Here is a 27,125-nt window from a genome sequence, read left to right on the forward strand (position 1 = left end):
TTCTTCCTTTTGGCAACACCGTTTTGCTGAGGTGTATATCTCGCAGTGAACTGCTTTTGTATGCCATTCTCTCTGCAAAAACGCAGAAAGTCTTTGGAGATGTACTCTCCTCCTCTATCTGTTCTAAGAACTTTGATGTAATGCCCACACTTCTTCTCAACAAGAGTTTTGAAGTGGTGGAATTTCTCAAACACTTCACTCTTCTGTTTCAGCATATACACCCATGTCTTTCTAGTGTAATCATCAATGAAAGTTAAAACATATTTATTTTCGGCAAATGATGGTATTTGCATCGGTCCACACACATCAGAGTGAACAATTTCCAAGGGTGCTTTTGCCCTTATACTCTTTCCTACTGGAAAGCTTTTCTTACACAAAAATATCGTCACCATGATTATTTGCAGTCAGTATGGGTCTATCATCACTTGTACTGTCCTCCTAAGCATGTCTCAAACCTCATCTCTTCAAGTCAAGCTTTGAAAATGAGAGAAAGACATTAAAAATCAATGAAACTCTGGTTCCACACTTTCTCTCACTGTCACCTGCGGTCCCGCACCTTCTGTTTACAAAAACTACGGACCTGCCCGCTCTGTCCCTAAAGGTGTGGGTGCGGACCCTTGTGAAAGTCAAAAGGCGCAAGTTTTATCTTAAAAAACTCACTTTGGGTTAATTCTAGAGGATTCTAGAAGGAATTTTGACGTGGATTGTTCGCTCTGAGGTGGTTCATGCATCCCAAAAGAGAAGGAGCTAATCCCTTGATGAGAGGAGCTATCCCTTTGAAGGAGGGCTTTATCCCTTTGAAGGAGGACCTAGTAACCTCCCTCCATTGCACTATAAATTCAAGCATTGGGCTGGTTGCTGGGGAGGCTAGAAGCTGAACATTTTTGAGGGTAAATGCTGGTGAAATCAAGACTTCCTAGTTGAGCTTAAGAGGAGAGATCACATACCTTTTTGGCTTCATTGGGGAGTGAGTGAAACTTGTCAAAGTAGAGGAGACTTCTTGCTGGACCCTGGGAGGAGCTTGTACAGCGTCAAGACACAGGTTTGTAAAGTTCTTCTCCTTTTGAATTAATACAATCAAACTCATTTTTCTCAATAAGTATCTCATGTTATTTGTTTCATGGACTCCTTGACTTTCATGTTAAATATGTTTTATGACATTGGCTTTTCAGGTGCTATTTAATTTGTTTGCCTTGTTTGTGTTTACAGATTCGCGACAAAAGAGCTCATTTGGATCGAAGGAGCGAGGGCATCCACAAACTTGTGTTGGACCTAAGGTAGGCCCTAAAAACACTTGTTTGCCATTGTTTATAAAAGCATATTTAGAGAAAGATAGTGTCTGGTTGGTTTGCTTGTCATTAGGTCTTCTTTAGATTCTAGGAAGGTCTATCTTGTCCGCAAGATCGACTTATTTTGTGTGACAAAATGGCGACCATACTGGGGAACTTGATTGTTTTCCTTGTTTTTACTTTGACTTGAGAAACTGTGTTTTTGTTTGTGTTTTTGGCTTATTGTGTGTAAAATTGGGTAGAGTTTGTAGATCCAGGGTTATTTTTCATTTTTCATAGCTTTGGGAGAGGACCGCACCCTAGCCTTTTGACACAGTGCGTACCTATTCGCACCTTTGCTTTTAGCACAGAGCGGGACCGCACCTGTGTCAACTGTGGGCCTGCGGACCCTGTCAAAATTTTGAAAAACCTAAGATTTCCTCTGTTAGTCAGCTTAGTTTTTGTTTAGAAATTGTTATCCACTGCCCAGACCTACATATAACCTGTCAAAAGCTTTCCTTAGGTTGATTTCATTAGTGTTAGGGTTTTAGGTGAAATTCCTAGGAGTTTTGCTGCTTGGGCTTGTTTTTCATTTTGGTTGTGTAGTGGCTTTGAGCTTAGAAGCTGTAGGGACGTCAGATCACCTTGGTGTCTACCAGCGTTCTTATGAGTCTGACCATTTATGAAATCTCCCTTTGTTGAGGAATCTGCTTTGAGTTTTCTCTTTACAAAACTTTGAAAAGCTTGCGTTTGAAAGTTTGGATTTTCATTTTCAAAAAGAAAACAAAATTGGTTGTTCTTGACTGATTTGTGATTCTGCATAAATTGGTCCTTAGCTTACATTTAGCTAAGTAAAACATCCTTAAAAAAGACATCTTGTAGGCTTTGACTTCAAATAGGTTTTTATAATTTATAGATCTCAAAGTTAGTTATTTTCATAGTTTTGAGTGTTTTATAAAAAATTAAAAAATCTCTTTTGAAAAAAGTTTGTTTTTTGTAGTGGTTGAGTGCTTTGAAACGAAAAAGGGAAATTTTTGTGAAATAACTAGTTGTCTCGTTTTGAGTGCATTGGAAAGGACAAAAGCTCTTCTTTTAATTTGTTTCTTAAGAAGGATTTGTGTTTACAAAGTATTTGCATTCTCAAACTCTTTCTTAGTTTAGAAGTTCATCGAAGAGAAAAGATTGTTTAAATCATCTTAGGTGCATTTTTAGTGATTTTGAGTCGAGTCTTCATACCACGAGTTTCATCTCCGCACCTTTTGACTTAAACAAAAACCAATAAAAAATAACGCTTAAAGTAAAATTCATCTAGTAACATTTTTATTTCTAGGGCTCTGATACACCAACTTAGCTTAGGCTAGTGTCTTGGAGTAGGAGAGTAATTAACTCTCCAAGACAATAAAAACAAACAAGTAGCTGTATCTTGTGGTAGGGAAGAAATCCAATTGTTGCATTTATGCTCTGGGAAAGCTCCTCTTAAAGGAGAAGCATGAGATCGTGTCCGAACCAGTGTGGGAATCAATCCTTCCTCATTGGGAACGATGCTAGATATTCACGTATTAAAAATGGTAAACCTCGGATTAACCATTGTCGAGGAGCCTGGGGTCACTTGTTGGTAAACCTTGGATTATGTCAAGGAGCCTTCAAGGGGATTGAGCTTGCTACTCTGCCCTTGCGTGCGTATCGGATCGTAGACTGTTCCCCGAGGTATATTTGTTTCAGTTGGTAACCTTAGTGGCCATATTCTTTAGGATTCTTCCTGAGGTGACAGTGGTGGGAAGATCCCACTGTAATTGGAGCAGACGTCGGCTAGACTCGCTTGGATTTTCTGGGGGGTTCTCTTCACTCGAGACGGTTAAGTGGAGGAACTTGTGCCAGTCTATTCATTAAGTAGGTTGCTGGGGTAACTGTTCCAACCGCCATTTCTGTATCGAACTTTGCGACGTTGGATTTCATCACCAACTAGTGTTTTCGGTACGGAAAGTTACTGTTTGTGTGTGTTTGATCTCTTAGATTCTTTAGGCATGTGATTCAAATTTGTTTGGTTCTTTAGAGAATTTAGGTGGTTTTCATTGAGATTTTACTTTGTTTGCGTGTGAAGTAGTTAAAAGTTTTTAACCGTGACTGAATTACCAAGGAAGTCCCATAGACTTCAGGGCCAACCTCCTGAGTATTTAAACGTGGCTGAATTATTGAGGAAGTCTCGTAGACTTCGGGGCCAACCTCCTTAGGAAGTCCCGAGCCAGCTTGAAGGCTTGAAAGTCCTCGTAACTCCTAGAGACAGTAGAGTTGGGTCACCTGAAGAAGGAGAATCTTCTTTGATAGTACATCTTGATTTTCAAACGTTAGTGGCAGATCATAATCCACAGTCAGTATCTGTTTCCGAAGTTACTGGTAGCTTTTCATCTACTAGTGATATAGGTGAGGAATCTGAAATATCCAAGCCTGAAAGTGAATTTGCTGCTACTCCGACATCGGGGTTTGTTTCTCCAGCTTCTAGTGGTCCTGGTTCACCTAGGGTAGAAAGAATAATCACCCAAGATCTTCCTTCTGGACTTATTGCTATTGAAGAACTTGCTACTCCGGAAGAAGAAGTAGGCATCCCTATCCCTGAAAATCAACCTGTTATTGAGCTAAGGGAGTGTGAATCAATTTTTTACAGTCCACCTAGGAGTAGTACTTGGTATCTTTCTTTGACTAATTTCTTAGAAAACTCAGGGTTAAGTTTTTCACCACCTCGCGCTCCTTATGTCCCAACACCTAGAGGTTATTATCCTCTGTTAAATATGTCAGGACAGTCGTCCATGTTTACTCAATCACTTGAATCTTTTTTGTACGGCGGTCCTTCTGTTCCCTCTGGGTATCAATCACTTTCTGGTAATTTTTCGGGAGCATCTCCTCAACCCATTGAGCAAGGGTTATTAACTGGAAGCAATGGTACTAAACCGTTGAGCGTAGAAGACATTCTTATGATGTCAGGTTCTATTCCCAATCCTCAACCTCAAGGTGGCCAGTTACCACCTAGGGGATAGCCTCAATTATCGCTTGGGGGGCAACCTCAACGTACCCAATTTGCATCTGGGGGGCAACCTCAAGGACAGTACATACCTACGGGACAGTACGTTCCTCAAGGTCAACCCCAGACTCAATATGTACCCCAAGGTCAACCCCAGTATCAATTTATACCTCAAGGTCAACCCCAGTATCAGTACGTGCCTCAAGGGTATCAACCCCAAGGTCAGTACTCGAACCAAGGTTTCCAACCACCCTCCGGTCAAATGTATGTTCAAGGAATGGGAAATGTACCTTTCAATTATCAATCCTACCCTCAACCCGGTTATGGTCCTTAATATTCTCAACCTGTTATGGGTTAGTACCCCGGAATGAATATAGTGTGGGATCCTTCGCAAACTCAACAAGTGTTGCAGCCAAATGTACAGTTGTCATCTCAAACTGGACAACCCTTAGTTTCTGGTACACCCCAGCAACCTGTCCAGTCTAATATTCAAACTTTTGTACCTTCGGTAGTTTCTCAGCCTGGGCCTAGTACGCCTCGTACTCCACCTCAAATGACTGCTGCAACTGCCGCAACATCTGTTCAATCTACCCCACCTACTTCTGGAGTATCGACAGCTCCGGTTTCTACTGTTCCTGTATCTACTCCTCAGACATCTTTACCACCGTCTGGATCCACGATTCAAACTTCGGTTCAGATGCCTGTAGGACAACCTGGTTCAAGTACGGTTGTCACAAGTCAACCACAATTTACTTATCAACCGTACCAGGGATAGTACCAATTCGGTCCTGCTGTGCAACAGCCAGTCTATCAGTATCAACCGTATCCTGGGTACACTTATCAACAACCTCAACAACCCCAGTACGGTCTGGTTAATCCTGGTTTTCTGGGAGGATACAATATCCCAAACGCAATTCCTATTCCTAGTTATCCTGGATATCCTCATCCTGGGGCTGGTCTCATGACCCAGAGTTTTAGGGACCCTAATTGTCAGTTACCGTTTATCGCAACTTTGGACTTACCTGACTTGTCGTGCCTAACGAACGATCCCATTAATTATCTTCTGTTTTGGCCGCCAATGCCGAATAAGTTGCCCAGTGACATTCCTAAGTTCGAAGGTAAATCAGGAGAGGACCCATCGAACCATGTGATGACTTACCACCTCTGGTGTGCATCTAACTCCATTTCAGATGATTCAATCCGCCTTAGACTTTTCCAGCGCACTCTAATTGGTCTCGCGGCCAAGTGGTACATTGAATTACCACGAGGCACTTTTTATAATTTTAGTCAGTTAGCTACCTCGTTTTTAACTCATTTTCAGTTGCCAGTCCGATATGACAATGGCACAGAATTGTTAACTTCGTTAAAACAATCGACATCCACTTACATTTCAGATCATATTCATGAGTGGAGACGTCGACGACGTTTAATGAAGGTATTTATTTTGGATCAGATCTTGGCCGAGTGGTTTGTAAAATCTTTGTTGCCAAAGATCACTGAAGATGTAGCTAAAGCCGGAGTTGTTACTGAGGAGCAAGTAATTGCTCAAGCACAGTACCTTGACTTAGTCTATACTCAGTCAGGTACGTTACACGAGAAAATCCCCGATCTTCCCAAGCAAAATCAAATCGCTGCAGCTCCTTCGGGATCTCATGCCGCCGATGGTATGATTGGTACGGTTAACACTAAAAGTAAGAAGAAATCTTCGAAGAATTCTTCTCCTATCATAACCTTGCCTGATTCCCTGACAAGAGATTCTTCTGCAGAGATTTCCGCTGATATTCACGTTGTAGAGTCATCTACAGCCAAATCAAAATCTGGTGGGAAGAAGAAAGGAAAGAAGAAGAATAAAACGGACAAAAGTTCAAAGGAGAAACCTGAAAAATCGGAATCCAATGATGAAAAACGCAAACCTCGTTATCCTTGTCTCATTTGTGACGATGAACATTTTACAAGAGACTGCCCTCATCGTGCAGAGGTTGCGAAGATTGTCAAAGGTTCCCAAACTACTGCTGTTTTGAAGGATCCTTTTCCAGCTCAAGACAGTAAGATGATAGGTTCGTCCTCGAGTGCCAATGAAGAACCCATACTGATGATGTCCCATGTTAGGATTGCGACTCGATCGCAAGATTATGGTAGTAAAAGTCCTGTTGATGGTAAAGAAGCAGAATCTTCTCATCCTAATCCATCAACCTCAGCTCCCGGTTCTGATCCACTACAGATCGAGAAACCTAATCCAGAATTGGTAATCAAACCGCCCGCCAAGGGTATACTTCGAAAGTCAGCTTTCAATCCACATGCGAGAGCGGCTCAGAATTATAACATTGTTGAGGATTTAGCTGTTTCACCCTCAGCAATGTCGGCTTTGGAAGTGCTGCAATCATGTCCAGCACAACATAAATTACTTTTGTCGGCTATAGGAGCTGTTGACGTTCAGGACTCGAACCTAATAATTTTCGATCTAGAAAATAGTACACCGCATTTGCCTCATCAAATGGCTTTCCAGATCCCAGTGATAGTAAAAAACAGGCCTATTCATCAGACTGTAATTGATGAGGGAGCCTCAATGTGTATTATGTCGATACAGTGTTGGAGATCACTTGGTTCTCCTTTGCTAAATCAATCCCCAATGATTCTAAAGGCCTTTGATGGCCGTGGGTTTCATCCTTTTGGCATTCTACAAGATTTGCCTATAGGGGTTGAAGGAAAAACTGTTAATCTAGATGTGGAGGTGGTTGATGCCCCTCTAAATTACAACCTTCTCTTGGGTCGAAGTTGGTCTTACGCTATGACAACGGTTGTTTCATCGGTCTTTCGAGTAATAAAGTTTCCACATAATGGAAAGATCGTAACAATAGACCAGCTGGCTTACTTCTCATCCGACCCAACCTCTTCGAAAAGTATTCAGCATGTCAGTAAAACGACTATCCCATATAAGGATGTTGGAGTAGGACTAGTTAAAGATGCCGATTTACTGGGAACTTTTCCTTTTCCTCCGATCAACGCATTGTCTTCATTTGCAACCATTCATATGATTACATCAGACACCATTGTTTATGATGATCCTTGGATCATTCCTTCTGAATCTGAGATAGACTCATTTGGTGATGTCATGCCTTTGAGTCCATATGAAATTGCGTATGAGGCCGTGCAATCGTTTACCGACCCATCTTCAACCGAAATTGGCTTCATGAATGTGGTCCGTGAGGAATCACTTTTCACATCAAGCTCGGATTTAATCACGTTTTCTGAACTTGTTCACTCTGATGAGCAAATTCGTGAAATCCTATGTGTAGATGATTTACCATGGGAAGATCTCCATCACAGATCTTCGTTTTTACTCGAGAATGATCGTTTTGAAAATGATTTCTCATCAATTTTTACGACTGACTATGTCAAGGAACCTCAGAATCCAATGAAACATCCCGATTCAGAGTTAAATTTGGGAAACATCTCTCAAACTATTCCTATTGACATTTCGGTTAAGCCTAGAATTGTTGAGAACATTCATATAGGTGCCTCGTGTACAGATGATGAAATTCAGATATATAAGGCCCTATTTCGAGAATTCCGTGACGTGTTTGCCTGGTCCTATGAGGAAATGCCAGGAATTGATCCCGCAATTGTTGTTCATGAGATCAAGACTTACCCGGACGCTAAACCCATCCGGCAACGTTTGCGTCAGATTCACCCAAGAAAAGCTACTGCAATTAAAGCGGAAGTTGAAAAATTACTGAAAGCAGGTTTCATTTAACCGATCCCGTTAATGGATTGGGTATCGAATATTGTTCCGGTTAACAAGAAGTAGGGAACAATAAAAATATGCATCGACTATAGGGACATTAATCGAGCCTGTCCAAAGGACAATTACCCAACTCCCTATATCGATCAAATCATTGATGATTGTGCCGGCAGCGAAATATTTTCCTTCATGGATGGTTTTTCCGGATACAATCAAATCAACATTCTACCTGCCGATCAACCAAAAACGGCTTTCATTTGTCCATGGGGGACATTTGCTTATTGCAAGTTACCTTTTGGACTTAAGAATGCCGGAGCAACTTTTCAAAGGGCGATGTCTTATGCGTTTCATGACATCAAGCACATTGTTCAACCCTATCTCGATGACTTTCCTGCTCATTCATTACATCGAGCTGATCATCTCGTCCATTTACGAGCAATCTTTGTGAGGTGTAGGCATTATCGGATTCGGTTGAACCCACACAAATGTGTCTTCTGTATAGAAACGGGTCGATTGCTAGGGTTTGTAGTTTCGAAAGCCGACATTCGTGTCGATCCCTCGAAGGTCGAAGCTATCATCAAATTTCCTCCTCCTTTGAGTCTTCGCCAACTCCAAAGTTTGCAAGGGAAAGCAAACTTTTTACGACGATTCATTCCTAACTACGCCGAGGTTACAAAGGGTTTTACCCGGTTGTTGAAACAAAATACTCCATTCTATTGGGATGAGCTCAGAAATCTTTTGATGCACTTAAACACGCGTTGACCCATGCATCGTTATTGCATCCTCCCAACTACAACCAGGATTACTTCTTGTATCTCGCCGCCTCTCATTCCACCATTGGAATGGTCTTAGTTCAGGAAGATGAATTCAGAACTAAACATGTGATATATTACCTTAGTCGAACTTTAAATCCAACTGAGCTAAAATACTCACATGTGGAGAAATTGGCATTGGCAGCCGTTCAAGCTGTCCAACATTTTCGTCACTACATTTTACTACGTAAAACTACAGTAATTTCGGATTGCAACCCTATGATCTACATTTTGACCAAGCAATTGCTAGGGGGCAAGTACTCTAAATGGATTGTTATCCTGCAGGAGTTCGACTTGGAATTTGAGAAATCCAAGTCTAAGAAATCTTTAGTTTTTGCGGAGTTAATGTGTGACTTCCCGCGTGCTGACACGGAAACTGTGGCGGAGGAGCCCATTGCGGACGAATCCTTGTTTCTAATCAGCACTTTAGATCCGTGGTATGGAGATATCATCATTTATCTCTAGACCCAATCCTTTCGGCCAGAGATTTCAAGGTCAGAACGTCGAAAAATTCGATTCCAGTCCCAACAATTCAGGATTATTGGAGATACTCTTTATCGCCGTGGGGCAGACTCTGTTTTTCAACGTTGCTTAACTCACGAAGAAGCTGAAAGGGTTCTAAATGACTGTCACTCTGGAGCGTGTGGCAGTCATATGTCTGGGTATGCCACAATCCAAAAGATATTTCGCGCTGGCTACTTCTAGCCGTCTTTATTTAAAGATTGTATTACGGTGGTTCGAAAATGCCACAATTGCCAAATTTTTGATCGAAAGATGCGCGCTCCACCTGCTCCTCTCCACCCTATAATTGCCGTTGGTCCTTTTTCCAAATGGGGTATCGATTTTATTACATGTAATCCTCACTCGGCCGGGGGGCATGCGTATATCATTCTTGCGGTAAATTATTTTACCAAGTGGGCCGAGGCGATGCTTACATTTGAGGCAGATGGCAAGATAGCTGCAATTTTCGTGTTCAATCATATAATTGCTAGGTTTGGTGTCCCGCAAGTGATAATCACTGATCATGGGTGTCATTTTCAAAACGTTATGATGACCAAACTTATAGGCCAGCTTGGTTTGCGTCACGATAGTTCAACCCCTTATTATCCACAAGCTAATGGTCTGGTTGAATCCATCAATAAAGTTTTAGTCATCATGATCCAATGAATCATTGGGATTCATTGGTCGAATTGGCATAACATACTATTTTCAGTGCTTTGGGCGTACTGAACTTCAGTAAAAACATCAACAGGGTTCACTCCTTTCCAACTAGTCTATGGTTTGGAAGCTGTGTTACCCATTGAATGCGAAATCCCGTCACTGCAAATGGCCATCGAGTTACTTCCAGCCACTTCCGAAGAGGAAAAGCGTTTGTTATACTTGGCTCAATTAGATGAGAATCGACGTGATGCTGCATTGGCGATCGAGACTCACGCAAAACGCATGAAAGCTCAGTATGATCGAAATGTGACCCCTCGAAATTTTTCGGAAGGAGATCTAGTCTTAGTTTACGATCAAGCTAATGATAAATTAGGCGCTAGAAAATTCGTTCCTATGTGGCATGGTCCCTATGTTTTCAAGCGAAAGCTAGCAAAAGGGGCCTATGAATTGGTAGACTTTGACGGGGACCCTTTGGGTAAACCCAGAAATGGTCTTTACTTAAAGAGGTATTATGCTTAAAGAATGGGTATGGAGATTTTTAGTTAGGATAGTTTTGCTTTCTAGCTGGTGTGTTTTAGTTTAAATAGTGTGCTTAGCTTAGAGAGTGTTTTTTCGTCATTATTCCTGCTTATCTTGGTTTTACTCTTGATATTGAAGATGTTGATGCCTCTCCAAACATACATTGGTTTCGCTGATGGTGCTTGTCGTAATACACGGAACATTTCTTCCGCAGCTTGGGTTATCTATTCGCCCTCTGACGAGTTAGTATCTATTTATGGGGTAAGCCTCGGTCAAACAACGAACAACATTGCCGAGTATAGTGCAGTGATTGAGTTATTATCTGAATCTATTTCATTTGGGATTTGGAGTTTGATAGTGAGGTTAGATTCTGAACTCGTTGTATTACAGTTTAATAGAGTGTATGCCATTAGAAATCCAGTGTTATTAAGATTATTTTTGAGAGTGCTTCTCTTGGAACGTGAATTTGATTATATTGAATATCAGCATATTCCAAGATCTTTAAATACATTAGCAGATGCAATTGCTTCTCGAATGTTAAATAGACATTTGCAATAATCATACATGTAAATTTAAAACCATTCCATAACATGATTTACAAGATAAGTTGGTAATAGTGATATATATATATATATATATATATATATATATATATATATAGGAGTGTGTCAAAAAATACATCGTCCTCGATCATAGGTTGAAAAACACCTTATGATCGGCAAAAATGATAAGTACAAAAAACAAAAATGTCATATGTGCCCACAATAAGCGATCATCCTATCACTGGTGATGATCTCGATAAGAAACCACTGCACGGGCCACCTTGCAAAGGAACCTCCTAAAAGGTCCCGGGACTCCAATCACATAGCGCTGAAGTCGACGAGGAATGTCATCTATAGTGGTCTCCGGAATATCTCCTGTCAAGCGCTCGAGATGACCCTCCAACTCGGCCAAAACCTCTGCTGATTCGTCCTGTGGGGCTGGCGCGGCTGCAACTGGTTGTTTCCTCTCGTAAGGCCGGAGAGTGGCTGGTCGCTGTGGACCCACATCTGCTTTTGAAACTTTTGCTATCAGTTTTGAGACGATGAAAAAAAAAAATTAAAATAGGAAAAATGTTGAAAATGATTTTACCTGAGTCATCCCACTGCTCTCCTGGTGGAAGAACCATGTCTGGGTCACCACGAAAATCTACCCCAGCGTAAGGGAAGTCTTGAATAGAAAAGACCTGGTTTTCCAACCATTGGAAATACTCAGGTTTGAATCGAGCAACCTCTGTCCTCTCGTCCGGGTGACGGGCCATAACTGCGACCCATCACATCAGTTTGGGCTCTCGAGGAAGCCCAGCTCCAACAGTAAGGTGCTGCGGGATCAACATGGGAACCCTCTCCAGGCCAAAACTCACAACCAAAGCCCCATAACCAAAGGTCTTTAGTTGTCCGTTTTTGGCCCTGGTCAGTTGGCCTTTCAGATTGGCCAACACAGCATCGCACCAGTTGAAGATGGTGCCTCAAAAGCAATCAACTGCCATATGCATCTGGGATCCGGTGGCAATATGTAATGCGGTAGCCCCGCAAAGTCTGGTGACAGTAAACGCAATCACCATGAGTTCAGGACGGGATATGGTCTTTATGTCTATCCCTTTGTCTCTAGCCTGGCTGTTGCAGAACTCTAGCCAGAGGCTATCGACAGACTGGCCACCTGGCCTAGCCCCAAACAGAGTCAAGTCTTTGCCTCTCTTAGGCAAACCAGTCAAGAAATATATGTCCGCCGGCTCGATTTCGAGTTGGTGGCCACCAATGAAGAAGCACTGGTCCTGTATGCTCCATCTGTCAACCAACCACTGTAAGAAATCCACCTGAGCCCTCATGCCAGGAATGGCCCAGAATTTGTACAAGCCGCACACCCTCAAAGCATCAAGTGAAGGTTGATGATTCCATGCGGCAGCATCCACGTCCTCATGCTCTCGTTCACGCCAATCTAGCATGATGTACTCTCTGCATCAAGTATAAAGATAAATTAAATTGCTAGAAATTATTTTGTTTGGTCCAATTTTGAGAATTTTTGGGTTAAAAACCCTTGCGACGGGGACCGCACCCTCCGGGTTAGACACAGTGCGTGGGACCGCACTTTGTCTACATGGAAGGTGTGGACCCCTGGCTTTTTCCCAATGGAGAAAAAGTCGGGGTCCGCAGGCCAGCAGTGGTAAACCTGCGGGCCCCCGCGCGCAGGTTTTAAGCCTAAAAACCCTCCCAAAAAATGAAATGAATGACTAAAACAAAAATTGAAACGGTTAAAAATGAAGAGTAGGATGATGTGGATTACCTGGAGAAGACGGTGTTCGATTCCAATGGTTGGATTTTCCGCAATCTTCACGAGAACTTTTCTGAACGAAAGCACTATTTTCTCACCCAAAACTCAAACGGTAAAAATGAATTGACAAAGGCCCTTTTTATAAGTTTTTTGAGTAAATAAATTGTAAATTTGTTTATGTTTCACTTTGAAAAGGTATTTTTGCGACATTTTTATCCATTTCAAACAGGTATGAGTAATGTTTGCGTTTTTGTTCAGGATAATGGATTATTCAGGTGAAATCTATCGTTTGCAACGAAAAAACATTTAGAGTCACCTTTAAGCTCTTTTCTGACTTCTGAAACATGAAAAGATCGCCGAGTTTTTCTTTTAAACTTGTTAAAATGGAATTAAAAGACGATCCACTTACAGCTCTTTCCGACCGTAAAAACATGAAAAGATTGCCAGATTTTTGTCGTTTCAAATTCAATATTGGTTATAAAACGACGTGTCATTGATCGCTTTTTTACTTTTTCGGGTCAAAGGCACTAATAACGAAAAATACTCCTTGGTCATAAAAGATCAAGCGGTTCTCTAAAGTATTATTTTATACTTTTTCGGGCTTGGGAGACACAAATTTACGAAAAAGGTCAACCCTGGAGTCTTCTTAAGTTTTTTCAGACTCTCTAAAATTGAAAAACGCTGAGTTTCTCCTATACTGGACTCTTTAAAATTTCACAGTAAAGGACTTGTTCAATTACAAACAGGAACGAACCACTCCTTCTTAGGGTTCGAATTTAAACTAAGTTGGACTCATCCGAAGGATGAGCTTATAATCAAGCAAATGTTATCCTCCTCAAGCTTGTCAAAAATAAAGAGGTACTTACCAGAAATGGTGGGGGAAAAGAGAGAAAAATGAGTCTGTTTGTCATACTTTGTAACCACTTTTGAACACGACACTTTCATTCACCTGGATTGGGAAATCCTTTGCCTAATAGTTGATCAAACCACATTGAAAGTCTTCAGCCGGTTTCTGGGTATTAACTTTGGGTCAATTGTCACCAAGCCATCTGTCGTGTTGTTATGTGTTCAAGAGGTCACTGCCAATAAGCCATTCATCTGCAAAATATCTGTCATCCATCTTGACCATCCTTGAGTCAGTGCTTGCAACTAAATCTCTTCGACTTGATCTATGATTTCGTGTTGTGGGCTTGCCTACGACGGATCGCTTTCTATCGACTTCAGTTCATTATCTAGAAAGATGATCTAGAAATCGTCAGTACCTTGAGATTTGCATGCCTCAATGGCAGGTTTCTCACCTTTGACGACAGGTTGCATCATTGACCTTTGATCTAAGGATTCCATGACATGTTTGACATCAACACATTTATTCGCATCTCATGGATTGTACTGGGTACTTTGAGAGCCATTGACATCACTGGTGGTTTCTCTCACACTTGTTAACAGTTTACATCATTGACTGGTAATCAAGTGGTTTCTACCATGTTCGACATCAACACATTCATTCGCATGGATATAATCGTACTATTTCGGGAAGTAGAAATGAAGACCTTGGATCTAGTTTCCACAATCCAGGCTGCGAGGAATTTTGCATTCATTATATAATGGACTATTCATAAACAGATGGCTGCGTCCATACTGTGTCCACATGAGTCTATACTTGTGATGTTTTACAAGATCATTCCTGTATCAGAGCAGTAGTTAGTTTTCTAGTCAGTTTTGATCTGAGTATGGGAATGCCTACCTCAGCGATGATATGATCTCATATATATATCTTGCATTGAATGTTTTTACAGGTTCCAACCAGGCTCTCCACAAGATGATCCTCGAAATGATAAAGTACTTCACTCTTCCTAAATGATAAATGAAATCCTCATCTACTACAGACTTCGCACTTTAGGGGGCAATCTGTTACACAAAAATATCGTCACCATGATTATTTGCAGTCAGTATGGGTCTATCATCACTTGTACTGTCCTCCTAAGCAAGTCTCAGACCTCAGCTCTTCAAGTCAAGCTTTAAAAATGAGAGAAAGACATTAAAAATCAATGAAACTCTGGTTCCGCACTTTCTCTCACTGTCACCTGTGGTCCCGCACCTTCTGTTTACAAAAACTGCGGACCTACCCGCTCTGTCCCTAAAGGTGTGGGTGCAGACCCCTGTGAAAGTCAAAAGGCGCAAGTTTTATCTTAAAAAACTCACTTTGGGTTAATTCTAGAGGATTCTAGAAGGAATTTTGATGTGGATTGTTCGCTCTGAGGTGGTTCATGCATCCCAAAAGAGAAGGAGCTAATCCCTTGATGAGAGGAGCTATCCTTTTGAAGGAGGGCATTATCCCTTTGAAGGAGGACCTAGTAACCTCCCTCCATTGCATTATAAATTCAGGCATTGGGCTGGTTGCTGGGGAGCTTAGAAGTTGAACATTTTTGAGGGTAAATGCTGGTGAAATCAAGACTTCCTAGTTGAGCTTAAGAGGAGAGATCACATACCTTTTTGGCTTCATTGGGGAGTGAGTGAAACTTGTCAAAGTAGAGGAGACTTCTTGCTGGACCCTGGGAGGAGCTTGTACAACGTCAAGGCATAGGTTGTAAAGTTCTTCTCCTTTTGAATTAATATAATCAAACTCATTTTTCTCAACAAGTATCTCATGTTATTTGTTTCATGGACTCCTTGACTTTCATGTTAAATATGTTTTATGACATTAGTTTTTCAGGTGCTATTTAATTTGTTTGCCTTGTTTGTGTTTGCAGATTCGCGACAAAAGAGCTCATTTGGATCGAAGGAGCGATGGCATCCACAAACTTGCGTTGGACCTAAGGTAGGCCCTAAAAACACTTGTTTGCCATTGTTTATAAAAGCATATTTAGAGAAAGATAGTGTCTAGTTGGTTTGCTTGTCATTAGGTCTTCTTTAGATTCTAGGAAGGTCTATCTTGTCCGCAAGATCGACTTATTCCGTGTGACAGCTTTCTTTGTGTTGCTTGCCCAAGATGCAGCCTTCACAAAGGCTGTCTGGTTTCTCGATCAATGGCAATCCCTTTACCATTCCCTTTCTATGCAACAGATTCAAGCCTCCGAAATTGAGATGTCCAAATCTCAAGTGCCAAAACCAACTCTCATCTTTCACTTGTTCCTGAAAGACTTCTTGTGTTACAGCTGCAATAGTTCTTCCTTCCTTCAAATCTGCCTTGAGTTTGAGAGGAAACATTCTATTGTTGGTCATCTGCACTTGTGCAATGATCTTCTTACTTGGAGGTATGTCTCTGATTGTACACATATCATCTTTGAAGAACACATTGTAACCTTTGTTAATGAGCTGTCCAATGCTCAAAAGATTACATTTCAGACCAGGTACATAGTATACCTCTGGCACAATCATCTGTTCTCCATTTCTTGCTCAGATACTGACTCTGCCCTTACCCTTGACAGATATCTTACTATCAGTTCCTGTTGTTACCTCAGATTTCACATTTTCATCCAGATTGGCAGACATTGCAATATTTCCAGTCATGTGATTACTACAACTTGAGTCTGAAAACCAAAAATCTTCTTGTTTGTCTTGTGCAATGTTACATGTTAACAGTACAATCTTTGGATTCTTATCTTCTTCATTTGCAAAATTAGCATTCTGCCTACTATTCATGTCATTTTGTTTTTTCCTACATTCATTGGCGTAGTGCCCATATTTTTTACAATAATGACATTGGACTTAGGATTTGTCATACCTTTGTCCATGAGCTTGTTGTTTGCTTGAACCTTCATCTTGGTTCTGATTGCAGCTCCTTCTGCTTGTGCTTGCAGGATTATTTCTGCCTTTGTTTTGGCTTCTTCCACAACCTCTGTTATTTGCTCTGCCTCGACCTTTTCCTTGGCCAAAAGACATTTGAGTCTTGAATGCTTACTCAAAAAAGGAATCTGTTCCTCTACTCAGTCTGTGTTCATGAGACATAAGAGAAGCACTCAGTTCATTTACTGTGAACTGTGAGAGATCCTTTGTTTCTTCTATTGCTACCACAATAACTTCAAACCTTGAGGGTAAACATCTCAAGATCTTCTCTACAATCCTTCTTTCTTCAAGAATCTCACCATGAGATCTTATCTGGGTTATCAACCCAATAACCTGAGTGAAGAATGAATCTATTGTATCAGATTCCTTCATGCTAAGTGTTTCAAAGTCTCTCCTCAACATCTACAACTTTGCAGTCTTCACCTTTTCCATGCCTTGATAGGCAGTTTTGAGAATATCCCATGCCTCCTTGGATTTTGTTGCTGCTGCAATCCGTGGAAAAACACTTTCATGTACTGATTGGAAGAGAAAAAAGAGGGCTTTGGCATCCTTCTTCCTGTCGCTCTTCAACTGGTCTCTTTCTGCTACTGTCAAAGCAGCCAATGTTGTTGCATCTGCAGGTTCAGCATAGCCAGTTTCAACCAGCTCCCATATTCCTTGAGAAGCAAACAATGCTTTCATTGTTATGGACCAATAGCTGTGATTTTTCCCATTAAACTGTGGCAGTTGGGAATTTGTCAAACCAGTTCTAGCATCTGCCATTTTAACCTATATAAATAAAGAAGAGATACTGACTGTATAATTTAAAACAAGCAAAAAACTTTCTCTGCAGGAGAAAATCTGCTCAATAAGCTTCTTATAGCTCCTACAGTGAAAAAACAAACTCTGTTTTTTTTTTTTGACTCATTGAGTGCCTAGACTAGCTCTGATACCATGTTGGAAATTTCTGTTGATTTCAAACACAAAAGAAATTGCACAGAGAACAACACTCTGTTACAATACATGATCTTAATTATAACAAAAAAAACTGTTACAAAATAATCTTCCTCTATCTGAGGGGTTACAACAGGAACGTTTCAGTTCCAGAAACTAATTTCACTATCTCAACATTGCTGTGCGTTTCAGAAATCACAAAAAACTCTCTTCTATTCTTCTAACATTAAAAAGGAACTGCTGTTCATTACATTTATATGTTAAAAACATATTTGAGATTTAAACAATAAAATAAAAAATATCTTCTAAAGCTTATCTGCGTATTGAATGCAGCAAGCTGTGATGCCTTTTGAAGAAAATGAAGTCGGCTGTTTGGAGGCTCATAACTGATAAATGCCCTGTGGCCAACTTTGCTGTAGGAAACCCATAATCCTTATTTTTTAATGCACTTGCACGTGGCGCGTCCTTCTTGTTCTCGGCCATGCTATTTATTAAATGCTGTAGCTGAGCATTCAATGTGCAGGAGCTCTGATCTTCCTCTTCTTTTGGGAACATAAATAAGTAAATGACGAAAAGACAGCAATGGCGGTGGCGTGAATAAGCCAGAACAAATAATTGTCGTTGGATCAAAATGGATGGACGGCTGGGATCGTATGCAGGTGAGAGTGCGATCTGCGATGGCTCAGGTCGTATCGCAACATCGCGGAGGGTTTAACGTGTATTGGTGAAAAATCGCGACCTGCGATCTACGATAATATCGTATCGCAATATCGCATTGCATCGCATCACGATCGGGAAGCAACAGGGTAAGGCGCGATGGCGATCTGCGATCGCATCGTAAGATCACATCGCATATAACAAGGGAAGCAGGCAAAAGGGTAACATCTGTGATTTGCGATGGATCGTATCGCGGGGAAAAAATCTGCAGTTTTGAAATTATAATTTTCAACATGCACTAGTATGACCCATTTGACGTTATTTATTTTGCATTTTGGCACTAGTGGGCCGCTAGTGAGCCAGTCAGTTCCATGGGAGCGCTTGTTATTTAAGCTGAATCGTGATGATAAGTCCCGAATCCCGACCTTGAGTGAGACCTGTGAATGATTTTATTGTTCACATGTATTGCCTTTGCCTTATCATTGTCGAAGTTTTTTGTCGGAAGTGGTCTTTTTGGGTTTGTTATTGTTTCAGAGATTATGGTTCCACTAGTTCTCACTCTAGGATCTTCTACTCAAGTCCAAGGGCCATGTTAGGTTTTCCTTTACGAAGGTTTAGATAGGAAAAATGCTATAGAACACCAAGACATGACAATTTGATTGGTATCACTGTGTATTCTTGGAAAACATGGCTAGCTTAACCAACAGAAAAACTAACTGCTCCATCAACGTGTGCTTGAACCGGATCTGCTATGGCTTAATCAACAAGATCAATCACTACAACTTCTGTCATGCCATTGGATTTGGATCTGAGTCTTCCATACCACCTTAGGCTAGGACATGAGACATATTTTCTGATTGGACTGATTAAGAGTCTTCGTGCGTTAGCGAATATTATCGACTGGGAATATGTTTGCAGTAAATATGCCTATTGGATTTTTTGATTGGACTAATATAAGGGCTTTCAAATTTTGAAATTTTCTGTTAATTTAAATTTTATTCTAAAATTGATAAAATTAAATAATTTTGGGATTGGTATCGAATGGTGGAATTATGACAGTTGCTTTTGATGAAACATTCGGGCACATTTTCCTCCTTAGAGCCAGTGAACCAATTCTTATAAATTTTAGAACAGATGCACAATCTTACTTAGAATGCATTTGCTTTTGATGGAACTTTTGGGTAGATTTTCCCCTTATAACCAGTGAACCAATTCTCATAAGTTTTAGAACCAATTCAGAACCGCTGCACAATCTTAATTAAAATGCATCTGCTTTTGATAACTTGATTAAGTGGCACATCACCCCAAGCTTGAGATGGAAAGTTTGATGAAACTTTTGCGTAGATTTTCCCCTTATAACCAGTGAACCAATTCTCATAAATTTCATAACCGATGCACAATCTTAATTAAAATGCATCTGCTTTCGATAACTTGATTAGGTGACACATCACCCCAAGCTTGAGATGGGAATTGGAACCGATACACAACCTTACTTAAAATGCATCTGCTTTTGATAACTTGATTAAGTGGCGCATCACTCGCTTGAGATGGGAAAGCGGTCCAAAAGTGTCAATTTCCGGTAGAGAGGTAAAATTGTTCTAAAAATGCTCTTCAACCATTAAAAAATCTGTGCCCATAAAAAAAACCTTTCCCTCCCTTTCTATATAAATATATAGAACAAGGAGGCCTGCGAGGCAGCTAGTTCCTTCCATAATCCATAGTTGAATGACCAGCTTCGATGCAATGGGCACGTGTCATATTCATGGGCACTTATGTTTATTGCGATGTCCTTTCCAGATGTTCCAGGCGGAACACAATTGCATTTGCCACAGCAGGTGCCACAAGCTCTTAACTCCGCATGAGCAGCCTAATAACTTTGCTTATTAAAAAATCAGGAAATATAAACTTGGCAAAGTACTGGTGCTTGCTAGCAAGTGTGATTGGTCCTTTACCAGAGGCATCGAAGGAGCATCCCGTACGTCCCCAAAATCTGCCTGAACTTGTTCCTGCGGGCACGTTAAGACTCCATGATTGCCTGTCGCACCGGTAGCTCCTGCACTTACCAAAGCAAACAATTATTTATTGATGATAGGTACTCACCAAAACAAACAAATATGATACGTACATAAAATACAGTCGAGGGATTACCACCTTACCTTGAACATAGAGATTAAATATTAATGCTAGTGTTGCTGTAACATAAACCGAAACTGCCAATGTTCTTGCCCCCATTGCAACGGCCACCGGCAGCTAATTAAACACAACTACAAAGCAGCGCAACACAAGGAAGGAATTGCAGTTGAGCTTATTTCATGCTTGTATATCACAGGTTAGACTCTATATATAGGCGAGGGTAGCCAGCCAAAACTTGATCTTAGTTGCAGGGAAGTTAAATAAGTAAGAACAAATGAAAACTTGATTATATATTTTCTTTACAGCACTAAGATCATAACATCAAATGTTTGCTACTTCAAACAAACTCTGAGGACTGGTTGAATGAGCCTATTCCCGAGAAGGTTATTAGAGAGCTATTAATAGCTATGGTGCCTGAGGATAAAAGAATAGATCGAAAAAGTAATTTGAAATACGTAACCGCACTCCGTTCGTTTTAATTTCCTGTCATGTGGATAAAGAATAATAAGGCCAAACATGAGCTGGTGCACGATTCGATGGTATTTTGTTAATGAAACATTATGCTTCTCGTGGGGTCGTTTGATTAGACCTTTTTTTCCTTCGGTTCACGCTTTGCTTGGGCCAGTCATTACTAAAACCATCTCAATTTAGGTTTTGGCATGACACAGCTCATAACACCTGTGCAAAAAATTCATTGGCCGCATGTTTTTCCAGAGCATAACACCGTGCACATAAACCATTGGCTGCATGCATGGTTAATGTAACATGTCAAATTCGCTTTAACTCCGTCATCACTATGCCCAGGTATCGGCTTCAGCAAGACTAACGAGTTGTCCGTGGCATTGCCATTATCGCCTTCGCTGTAACCATTGTCATTATGGCCTTCGCTATAAGCAACCCAATCTGTAAGCATTGCCATTATCGCCTTCACTGTCGAATACTGGAGCTGTTGCAGAACGAGCTCTATCTGCGCAACGGCGAAGCCGTGGAATTCGAAGTTAACAAGATACCGAAGTACTTGCAAATCCTTGCCATTTAGATTTTGCGTGTATTCAAAGTCACTTGCTTTGCAAAATTCAGTTATATTTCTAAAAATCAATGTTTTGAATGAGATATGGAAGAATGTGTTGCAGAGGTTGTTTTGAATAAGATATAGAAGAATTTGTTGCAGAGGTTGTTGAATTGAGCTTAAATTCGGTAATGGTTGTCGCTGCAATAAATTCGTGATGAACAACAGAGGTAAATTGTCTTTATTCGTTTTCAAAAGCTCTAACAGTAAAAGTTTTTCTTCACTGCATACTGAGACAGAGGTTGTTGAATTGAGCTTAAATTCGGTAATGGTTGTCGTTGCAATAAATTCGCGATGAACAACAAAGGTAAATTGTCTTTATTCGTTTTTAAAAGCTCTAACAGTAAAAGTTTTTCTTCACTGCATACCGAGACAGACAAAGTAGAGGTCCTGGGTGTATCAAGGGCTTGCAATTGACAGGCTGTGTCCTTTAATTCTGCGGTGTAACTTGCTAAACTAAACTGTTTTTCGGTTTTTTTAATCGGTTGAAATTATAGGTTTAACTTTTACATTGATTTTTTTTTCAAAAGGGTTTTTTTGGATTGTATTTCATTTCAAAAGTTTGAGTAGTACATGAGAAACATAGGCATAATAATAGCCATGCAGACTCCTTGATTACGAAGTCCCTTACATGCGGTTTTTTCATGAATGACAGGTGTCTTCTGCATTGCAGGTGTCAAGCAGCCAAGGTATTTTGGGCTGCTTTCGTTTCGTTTCGTCCAAACAGGCCTACGTATACCGTCTGCACCCCAAATATCCCGCAGCAGATGGTAATGAAGGAGGAGACTCCGAGTCCTCCTTTGTGAGCCAAGACACCAACAGGCTTCGCAGGAGGTTGCAAGCGGTTCAAACTACCATCTTTTCTCTCAAAGGGAACATTGTTCCATATGGGTAATGTAGAAGACAATCAGAATTTCATTCTTAGCTCTGAATTCATGGTTTGTTTTAGAATATGCAACTGATTAATTTGGGATTGGTGCATAGATAGCTGGCATGGCAGGAATGCTTGCTCTTGCTGTAAATGAGAAGAGAATTCTGGTTACAAATTACTCCAATCGGGCTAACCATGAAGGCTGTGTAGGTACTTTTTATATTCTAACATGGGCTGTTAGGTATCAAGATTATATCTTTTTCATTTTAAGCACAATTTGATTTAAGGTTTGATATTTGAAAGCATGTTTCAAAGTTCCTAGTCCGTATGCACAAAAGCACTGTCATTGATAGTCCCCGCACGTCTTATATTTCGGTCTATTTTTGTGAGAACATAAATGAACGTTTCTTTTTGCATGCCATGCTTTTGATGTTAGAGCCTATTATTTTTAGTTCTGAGGCCAAGTTCTAAGCTTTTCATTAAACTAGATTTTAAGGAGAAAATCAGAAACTTGTATAAATAGACAATAAGCGAAATTTGTGAGATTGAAATATATTTTCACATTTATTTATGTCATAGTCAATTCTATAACATGGATGCCTTCCTCCTTCTTTCACAGGTTCTGTTCGCTCCCACTGGTCATGCTACTTTTTACCTGAAACATCTGCAGAATGCAAGCAACGTGCCTTGGATCTGGCTTTGCAAGAGGATGCATGGACGCAAGGCATTATAACAAAGAAAGAAAGTTATACTACAAAGGAAATCTGGGTTGGCAAGATACCAAGGTGATAAGTGCTTGGCAGATAGCAGAGCAAACCATGGCCTCCAATCAAAGCTATGCTAATTGCGTAACTAAGATAAAATTTCTCTAAGATAAAATTTCTAAAGAAATAGAATTGGGTATGAAACATGTACCAAGCTGTTCGAGCTATTACATTCTGCTTTCAGTTCTGGCTGTTACTGGCTTCATAAACTGGCTTGCCCTTCACGAGCTTACAGTTCTGGTTCGCAAGTAAGGGATGAGATGAATCATTGCTTTTATCAACCCTTCGTAAACAGAGGATCAGGTTTAAAACACGGAAGACCACCGCCAGAACTAAGGCAGGCCAGCAAAACATGACACCTCCCCATGCATGCACACCTGCCAATATGCTTAGACCTGCTTGGTATATACCAAGGTGTCCGTGGATGCTGAGATAACATTTAATGCTGTCCAGTAATGCTAGCATTAGTTTAGGTTGCAGGGACTGACAATTTCAAAATATCGGACAAACAAAAATATAACCTATTCTTTTCGCCTCGGTTTTTGACGTCTAGCTTCGGTTTTTTGGAAAGAGGCCAAATAAGATGAAAAATCAGGATCGGGAATAAAACTTTGGTTAATTGCTGATGACCGGGGACTAAAAGCAGGTCAACTAATGCTATATCCGTCGCGAACGATTACTATAGTCCATGCCTAGAGGGACTAATAAGCAATGATCATATTAAAAAATATATAATTCAATTATATAATTTAAGTGCATTTTTCTATCATTTTTATTAAATACAAACTGTACGTCACAGGGTGCCAGCAAAGGCCATTCAACATAAACTGTAATAACAGGAAAAATAGTTAAATTTAAATTAAAGAAGGATAATATAACTTTAGGAGAGGCACCTGATGATACATAAGCCACAACTAGCCATAGATCGAGAGATATCTGGCTCACCAGTAAATTTTGCAACATATGCATAAGCAGCTACACCTTGTGCAATTATACGAGAATGAATGTCATTAATTGGACTAGGGTTCTCAACATTAGAATCTGAAAAGGAATGATCGACAGTCATAATTTTTTCCTTAATACTCTCATTTGGAAGTAATTTATGTTCATTCACATCTTTGAAGAATGTGTTCAGATTCTATTCATCTAAAAAATATCGGGCCAGTGATCCCACTGCATGGGATGCTCTCCAAATCTTGAAAATGCAAGAAGAAGCTTGTTTCCAACTGCATCTGCAACAAACTTCAACAAAGACACCTGGGATTTTCTACCTGACTCGCTTTGCTCCAATGACTCAAAATCAGAATCAGATAAAACATCTTCACTTCCTGGTGGTTCCATGTTTATCAATCGAATTGATTTGTGCAAGTGTTATTCAGAGACACTAATCTCCCTTCTACACATAACAGGTTACATAATCATAGGATAGTTGTTACATAATCAAAGAATGGTTTCAAGTTTCTACCATTTTAAAATAGAATTCATATGCAGGGAAGTATTCAAATATCGATTTTAAATTTCTTAACACAAGAAAAAATACAATCAAATCTCTTGTTTTATGCAAGAAAATATATAGAAAACACATTTCCAGAAACAAATTAAGCAATATTTAATCTAAACGTTGAACTAGAAAATGTAGTATGAAAACTCTAATATTGGTCATGGCCACCAAAATCTGATGGGCAAGAAATTGCTTCATCCTTTCAAAAGATTCAATAATTCTGATGCATTGCTTTCACTCCACAATAAAGTATGACTATATTATCTGCCAAAAATAAAAAATATAAAAGAAGTTATGCACTTGAATGTGGGGATTTCTGACTCTAGTAAAATCCATATAGTTTAGCTAACATTTTGCACCGCTGAATTATTTAGATCCTTCTAGTTTTCTATTGCAAGGCTATACATGATCATTAGAAGTAATTGCATAAATTTCATCAACATCACTTGAATAAATCGTGTAAAAAATTGATCCCACTTAATGAACTAAAAGAATTTAATGAGAAACATTGCTTATGTTAGTGAAAAAATTATGTTCAAGTAGACTTTCATTACAAAAATAAAGTATATTGCAGAAACAATTTTTGATAAAAAAAATAGAGATTCTTTTGAAAATCGTTAATCTACTTGAACCAAATTATAACTATAATCAATAGCACATAATATTATGTTCTATGAATTTTGACACAAAACCCTATACAGATTAAGAATATCAAGTACCTAGTGGCCCCACAATTTAAAAGAAAATATAGTTGAATAAACATGGGAAATGAAAACAAAAAATGGAAACAAATGGAATTCACAGATAAGTCAAGGGCAGTGCATGTATGTCTAAAGCAAAATGTGGAGCAGTGTTGTGGCAATAAAAATCGTTTTCAAGCACGCAGTTACAGTACTGTTGAAACTATGCATCTGATTTGCTTGCTATAATGAACGATTTATTGAGCACAAAATTGCAGAGACAGGTGAATTCAAGAAGTGCCGTGTTCCTCAACATCATGTTGATCATGTTCTATTTTATTCATTTACTGTTTTGTTACAACATTTTCTAAGATATTTCTAACTTCCTAATCACATATATGTTATGATATTAATAAAAGAAGGAAAATAATTTGATCTCATCAATGTCTGTGCGTCTCACCTTTAACAGATTATAAGTCTTTACTTATAATATGTTCAAATCTTATGATGGATTGTATATTGAATTCTATTTCTATAAATTTCTCAATATTATTGTACTATTTTGGGACATATTTACTCATGATTACTATTTAAGGGTAAATTTTGTTACTGTCTTGCAACATAAGAGCACTGCATTGAATATCTATCTTACTGGCTAATATCTCTCTGGTTATTGGAGCATCTGGTTATCAGTGATACTACAATTGCGATTATAATAATTTCATTTATTCTTTTGGTGATTTCGTTCTAATTTTTTTTGATGAAGCAAGACTGTTATTTTTCTGATTTCAGACAAGAGAAAGAACAAAGCCACATTAGGGTTTACTCAATTACCTTTCCTTACAGACATGAGAGAAAACATTTTTCAAGCCTTATTGTTGAATTAAGAAATTCCACCCAAGTCGTCCTTAAATTGGATACAACTGCACTGAACTAAGAATCTAACCACTTCTCATAATAAATTAGATCAAGTGAGCATATTTTAGACCAACGTTTGAACCGACCTCCTAGAATTCACTTTTTAGCTGTGAGCCTTCATGTTGTGCCATAATGGCTGCTCGAACTCCAAAGTATGATGGTATTTTGAAAGCCATATAGAAAATACATGTTGTGTTGAGTAGCAAAGCTACTGGACTCGGCACTCTATATTCCGATCCAATGATCAGTGATTATGCGTAACTGCCAGCTATATCGTTGGAAGTATATTGCATTACATTAATTAGAAAATTGCTATAAACTAGTTGTTCAGTCAAGATATCATGCCAAAGGTATTTTACAGTTTGTGGTCAGTTTAAGATAAGATGTCCTATTTGAAAGGCCTGCAAACCAATGCTTCTAAAGTTTCTAGTTGAAGTGTCACACAATAAGACAGAATTATCTTATCAGTTCAAAGGGCCAATATCTTAAGTCTTTAGCTAAAATAATATAAGTACAGTTTGAGTAAATTATGTCTTGTATGTGCTAAACATGAATATACTTAAATGAACTAGCTAAACATTTTCATTTGCAACATGACTGATTTTAAAACTATTATTTACAGTATATTTCAAAAATTTATGTATAACCTTCTTTCAAGGTTCCTATTCATGATTTTCTGAGGTCAACTCCCTCATCAAAACCATAGCTTAAAAGTGGGACTCATTCCATGATTTTGAATGTCTGTCGTCAAAATGTTTCTTGATTTTATGGAGAAATAATACAATTTCGAGAGAATTTTGTGCAAGGCAATTTATTATCTTGCTTGCTTGGCTCACATTATATTCAAACAAAGTTCAAGTCAGCAGGTTTTGGGTGTCGAATATTTTTTGGCATAATTACAAAGACGGAACATATAAACGAGCCTTGGATGGATTCTTGAAGCTCACGATCTTTTAAAAATGTAAAGTAATCAAATATCTAACCA

At 39.5% G+C, this 27,125-nt stretch overlaps 1 protein-coding gene across 6 annotated transcripts; it reads left to right on the plus strand.

Moving 5' to 3' along the window:
- The first annotated feature begins 1,151 nt into the window (after positions 1-1,151).
- LOC149148683 (uncharacterized) lies at positions 1,152-25,520 on the plus strand. Of its 6 annotated transcripts, none has more exons than XR_016262285.1 (4): positions 1,152-1,277; positions 22,062-22,297; positions 22,391-22,487; positions 22,897-25,520. XR_016262285.1 is itself a non-coding variant. In XM_089438307.1 (3 exons), the coding sequence occupies exons 1-3, from the start codon at positions 22,294-22,296 to the stop codon at positions 23,008-23,010; spliced, it is 207 nt and encodes a 68-aa protein (XP_089294433.1). In that variant the 5' UTR covers positions 17,217-22,293; the 3' UTR covers positions 23,011-25,520. The 6 variants fall into 6 exon arrangements, 2 of the variants coding, with proteins under 2 accessions (XP_089294433.1, XP_089294432.1); XR_016262286.1 differs by having other exon boundaries at positions 22,391-22,483; XR_016262283.1 differs by having other exon boundaries at positions 22,395-22,487.
- Positions 25,521-27,125: the final 1,605 nt, after the last annotated feature.

This window comes from Pinus tabuliformis, chromosome 9 (genome assembly GCF_031772625.1).
Source record: "Pinus tabuliformis cultivar Carrire ecotype Pingquan chromosome 9, CPIR1, whole genome shotgun sequence".
Taxonomy (NCBI): Eukaryota; Viridiplantae; Streptophyta; class Pinopsida; order Pinales; family Pinaceae; genus Pinus; species Pinus tabuliformis.

Coding starts and splice junctions, on each gene's coding strand:
- LOC149148683 (XM_089438306.1), top strand. Junction 22,488..22,896: donor TAACCATGAAGGCTGTGTAG/GTACTTTTTATA, acceptor CTTCTTTCACAG/GTTCTGTTCGCTCCCACTGG.